At 45.0% G+C, this 6000-nt stretch overlaps 1 protein-coding gene across 1 annotated transcript in view; it reads left to right on the top strand.

Annotated features, from left to right (window-relative positions):
• Positions 1-6000, top strand: part of ENTPD3 (ectonucleoside triphosphate diphosphohydrolase 3) — a 30628-nt gene that overhangs the window by 402 nt on the left and 24226 nt on the right. Inside the window, exon 2 of the mRNA XM_019536554.1 lies at positions 460-510. Within this exon, the coding sequence (XP_019392099.1) occupies positions 471-510 (40 nt within the window). The 5' untranslated portion in view covers positions 460-470. The remainder of the gene's footprint in view (positions 1-459; positions 511-6000) is intronic.

The following is a 6000-nucleotide window of genomic DNA, read 5'->3' as shown; positions in this document are numbered from 1 at the left end:
GACCCCCTCCTCCTTCTGCCCTGCAAACAGCCCCCCCAGAAGGGTGGGGAAGCTGGGAACAGCCTGCCCCGAGGGGTAGTGGACTCTCCATCTTTGGAGGTTTTCAATGATATAGTTGATGATCTACTTGGGGCTGGTTTGAGCAGGGGGTAGGATGAGATGTGACCTCCTGAGGTCCCTCCCAACCCTCATTTTGTATGACTGGATGAAATCACCCCCAGAATAGCCTCCCCCGTCCCCCCCAAAGCATGGACCACTACGGCTCCAACATCGCGCTAACCCTCCTTCCAGTCGCTTGGCCTTCTCAACCTTGGAAGCTTTAACTTGCCACATCCCGATGTTATATATACTTCTTTGAACTTCCCACCCTTTTTTCCGCCTCTTGCAGCTAAGCTTTCAGCCCAAGGCCTCCCGTTTCTTTTTTCTGTTTTAAACATTTGTATTTCTCCCATGATGCAGGTTGGGAAAAGATGTTGACGATGCTTGCCCGCCCGCCCTGCGAACAGGCAGGTTAGTCCCTTGGCTTGGTGTTGCAAGGAACTGATATGAATGAATCTCAGTTTGTAATCTATGTTTGCACGTATTCAGAGGGGTATTGAACCTAGAGACACTCACATCTTAGAGGCGTGAAGACATTTTGTCATGTCACCAACCCTCCTTTGCAGAAAGTGATTCCTTTCATCTAGCGTCAGCTGCAGGAAGCAGAAGAAAGTGGTCTTTCCAATGTCTTCATGTGTGGTCCATTATATTTAATTTAATTGGCCTTAACAATCGCCTGTATTTATTTTATCACTTGCTCTGGAAAGTTGGTGTTTTAGTAATGAAGTATAACTAGCCTTTGATATTGTATCAACATATTTTAAAATGTTGCTGCTGGCTTGGTGCCTAAAATCCACATTAGCTAAACTGAGTCACTTACATTCATGTGGAAGTCAACAGGGCAAATTCATCCCTGGTTCAGCTCTGCTGACTCTATTGAATTGGGGATGAATATTGCTGTCGGTGTTCTGTTAAACTGAAATGTACTGAGTTGATTGTGTGTAGCTGAAACTGGAGTGGGGTCTTATACTTCTGTTCCACCAACAGGAAGTCTTACAGCTTTGCACAACCTGAGTACTATGTAATTATAATATTTAACTTTGTGGAATCTAAGGTGTACCTCTAATAAACAGGTGAGTATCCTGGCCCAGATTTACAAACTATGCTCTGATTAAATTGTTTTATCTTCCAGTGATACTGGATTATGAAAGGAATGCCACAAGTCATGCTTTTTCATATATTTTTCCTATTGAAAAGATTTCTGACACATGAAGTCACTTTAGATGGGGATACATTCTGGTACCACTAAAGTGAGTGGGAGTTTTACCATTGACTTAAATGAGAATAGGAGCTAGTCTGTAGAAATATGTGATTCCTTGAAATATATATATTTGGGTGCATTGCTCTATTCTGAAAAAGATGTAGCAAAGAAGCAATATTACAACAATTACTGTGTTAATAGTAATTAACAATTAGCAATTGCTTTGCTTTTCAGTGTGACTGTACATTTTCAAAGGCTCTGTCCAAATATTAATTTGTCTTCAGGTGTTACTGTTTAGTAACTTATTTTTTTCCAGTTTCAGAAATCAATGTTTTGACCTATGAATGAAATATATACATTGGGCAATGATACTTTCCTCTCACCCAGCCCTCAATGATAAGCTATTTTGTGATCATGTAAAGTTTACAAAAAAGAAGGGGTTTGTTTGGGGGCTGTCTTCTTTTTACAAAAGCAGAAGTTTTATCCATGTTTGATCCAGTCTCACATGGATTGGTTCTTTAGGGATTATTTGTGTATATTGATAAGTCTCACTGATGGCTCCTCCATGCACATTTTCTCTAGGTAAATTTCTGATATAATATTTCTGATATAAAAATAGTATTTCATCTTATCATTCACATATTTTTTCCATATAACGCTCCTTTTAATAATTTCAAAATGCCCCAGCAGAGTAAAGCAAATTCAGCCTAACCATAAACATATTTGGTGACAACTTAATGATTTTCAAACAGGAACCATATTATAATACATGCTAATAAAAATTAACTTTGTATATATTAAATAAGGATGCAACCCTTAACATACTGGTGTCCTAAGAATGCTGCTTTTAGGAAACTTCAGAACTTAACTAAGTATGCAATACATTGTGCACATAGTTCCCAGTTTATTAGGTCTTAAATTGTAGCAGACTTGTACCAAAGTGATTCAGGATAGATCATAAAGAGTGTTCCCTATCATTTGCATGCATTGTACCAGGGCTTGTAATGCCTCTATTTATGCTCCCTGTGTTCACCACAGGAGTGCAAAGTACACCTAAGGGGACAGAGACAAGATAGATAGGTGTGTTGTCCGGGGCACACTTCACATTGGCTTATGGCAGTAGATGGTAAGGTGCCATCTCTCTTGAAGGCTGGAAGTAGCAGCATCAGTCTCAAAATGGTTGGGCCTATGTGGCATAATAGGGCGCATCTACACATGCAGTTGGCATGTAGCAATCAACTCCGGTATGGTTTGCACTGGAATTTATTGCTCCTTGGTGTAGCGTTTACACATGCACCCAGGACTGGGGGTCAGCCTCCCAGTCCAGGGCTGCTCTGCGTTGGCTCAAAATGCTGTGGCGGGGCTGGCTGGTGCATAAGGGTACTCCAGTGTGGGGCTAGGTTAGCCAGCAGTGCCCCAGCCAGCCCTGTCATTGTCTACACATGCATTTCACCACATGTAACTACTCCTCTGTAGGACAGTACTTGTCCCAGACAGTACTATCCTACAGCAGTTGATTAATTTATTGCACCCTAATAGGGGCACATGTGTAGATAGTGATGCTTTACTACAGAGCTAATTAGCTCCACAGTAAAGCACATGTGCAGATGCAGCCAATGAGTCCTAAATAAGTTTTAATAGGTGAGTCACTTCCAGGCATAATATATACATGGAAAATCATATAATTATTTAGGAATTTGCAAGGCAGTAATAACTCATTTTCTGCTTTCCTTAGGTGTAAAGACCACAACCTATGATTAGGATGAATAATTCTGTTTTGTTTTTTTAAAGTAATGACTATTTGGGCATTCTCAGGACTGCAATGGCAGGTACCTAGAGAACTCTAAGGGTAAACACAGAAGTGCTCAGTAAGTTTAGACACCTTCAGAGTTAAGTGACAGCTGAGCAGGATTTTTTTTTGTATTGCAGAAGAGAGGCATCCAAGTTATGTTTTAGGCACCTTGGTACTTTTGCTGAGACCTGGCTTGATATCTCATTAGCATTATTAAAAAGAAAAATAATGGGATACTCTAATAAGAAGATAATAGGAAGACCCTGTTCCCTGCTTCCCCACCCTTCTGAGGGGAAAGTTTGCAGGGCCGAAGGAGAAGGGAGTCTCCAGGAAGAAGAGCTGGTCATAGAAAATAATTTGGGATTGAGAGATCCATATTTGAAATGGTGCTCAACCTTTTTGGCTGGTGGGCCAGATGGGCAGTGTCCTGTCCAACCACTGTGAGGAAGCCTGTGGCCCAGATGCTATGACTCCATGGATTGTATTTGGCCTGGGGGTCAGAGGTTGAGCACCCCTGGTTGAAATTAAATGAAAGGATCAGATAATTACCTTTATAGAATTTTGAAAGATCTAGCTCATGAAATTGCAAGTTTAGTAGCAAGGCTTTCTAGTCTATCAGGCCTGTGATGGTACCATATGGTACCATTTCTGGAGAACAGAAAATGTAGTATCTTATATCTAAGAGGGGGAAAAAACAATCCAGGCAACTGCAGGTCTGTTAGGGTGACCTAAGAAGTGGGCAATACCTTAAAATTTGGAAGTAAAGAGTAATAAAAACACAGAGGGAATTAGGAAAAGGGATAAAAACATGGGTTTACTAAATATACGTTATGCCAATATCTTTTCTTTCTAGGCAAGGAGAAAGCAGTACATCCAATATAGTTACATAGTTTCATAGTTTGTAGGGTCGGAAGGGACCTGAGCATATCATCAAGTCTTACCCCTTGCCTTGGCAGGAAAAAGTACTGGGGTCAAACGACCCCAGCAAGGTGTTCATCTAGCCTTGTCTTAAAGACCCCCAGGGTAGGAGCCAGCACCACTTCGCTTGGAAGTTGGTTCCAGATCCTAGCCACCCTGACAGTGAAGTAGCACCTCCTGATATCTAGTCTGAATATACCCTCTGCCAGCTTGTGACCATTATTTCTAGTCACTCCTGGTGGTGCTCGGGGGAACAGGGACTCCCCCAGTGCCTGCTCGTCCCCTCTGACTAGTTTGTGACAGGTCACTGGATCCCCGCTCGGCCTTCTCTTGTGGAGGCTGCACAGGTTCAGGTCCCGTAGCCTCTCCTCATAGGGCTTGCCCTGCTGCCATCTGACCATGTGAGTGGCCCTCCTCTGGACCCTCTCCATGTTGTCCACATTCCTCTTGAAGTGTGGCACCCAGAACTTGACGCAGTACTCCAGCTGCGGCCTGACCAGTGCCGCATAGAAGGGGAGGATCACCTCCTTGGACCTGCTTGACATACATCTGTGGATGCATGACAAGGTGTGGTTGGCCTTCCTGACTGCATCCCCACACTGCCGGCCCATGTTCATCTTGGCATCAATGATGACTCTGCACTGACAAGAAGGGAGTTCCCCAGCCTGTAGGTATGGTGCTGGTTCTTCCTCCCCAGGTGCATCACCTTGCACTTGTCAGTGTTGTAACCCATCCTGTTCTCATCCACCCACCCCTGTAACCTGTCTAGGTCCAATTGCAGCCTATTCCTCTCGTCTATTGTGCCCATATCCCCACACATCTTAGTGTCATCAGCAAATTTGAACAGGGTGCTTTTTACCCCCTTGTCCAAGTCACTGATGAAGATGTTGCACAGTGCGGGCCCAAGGACTGAGCCCTGCAGGACCCCACTGCCCACATCCCTCCAGGTCGAAAATGACCCATCCACCACCACTCTCCAGGTGCAGCCCTCCAGCCAGTTGCCGACCCATTTGACTGTGTAGGTGTCGACACCACAGTCCCCCAGTTTCTTAATGACAATGGGGTGAGAAACAGTGTTGAAGGCCTTCCTAAAGTCCAGAAAAACTACGTCCACTGCTACCCCTGCATCTAAGGATTTGGTGACCTGGTCATAGAAGGCCACCAGGTTGGTCTGACAGGACCTGCCTCTAATGAACCCATGTTGGTTGCCCCTAAGCATAAGCTCCCCCGCTGGCCCCTCGTGGACATGTGCCAGGATAGTTCTCTCAAAAAGCTTGCCTAGGATCAAGGTAAGACTAACTGGCCTGTAGTTTCCTGGGTCCTCCTTCCTCCCTTTTTTGAAGATGGAAACCATGAGGTGGTACCAGTGGGGGGGCTGATCTGGTCCCTGCTCAGGAAAATGGAGGCAAAGAAGTTATTAAATAGGTTTGCTTTGTCGTCTGGTGTGACAACCAGATTTCCTAGCATGTCTTGCAAGGGCCCCACGTTACCCAGTAGCTTCTTTTTGCCCCCTATGTATTTAAAAAAGGACTTCTTGTTGTCCTTGATCCAGGTAGCTAGTCCCAGTTCCATCTCCGCCTTGGCCTTCCTGATCGTCCCCCCTGCAGCCCCGAGCAACTGCAGTATAATCCTCCCTGGTGATGGCCCTTCCCTTCCATTGGGTGTACGCCTCCCTTTTAGCTAGGAGATGTTCCTGGATGCTTTTGGTGAGCCGTGGGGGCTTTTGCGCCCTCCTGCTCCCTTTTACCCTTGTTGGGATTACCTCCCTTTGGGCTTGGAGGATCGTCTCCTTAAGGAGCGACCACTCTTCTTGGATACCTGACTCCCCTCCCCTTCGGGACCTCAGTGCCTCCCCGACTATTCTCCTTAGCTCATTGAAGTCCTCCCTCCTGAAATCTAGGACTGCTGCCTTGCTGCAGGCCTTTGCTACCTTGCACTGGATAGTAAATTCCAACAGGTGATGATCGCTGTCGCCCGGGTATTGATATAT

Source organism: Crocodylus porosus, unplaced genomic scaffold (genome assembly GCF_001723895.1).
Source record: "Crocodylus porosus isolate Cpor-Errol unplaced genomic scaffold, CroPor_comp1, whole genome shotgun sequence".
Lineage (NCBI taxonomy): Eukaryota > Metazoa > Chordata > Crocodylia > Crocodylidae > Crocodylus > Crocodylus porosus.
The sequence above is the reverse complement of the archived record's forward strand: the minus strand, read 5'-3'. Positions and strand labels throughout refer to the sequence as shown.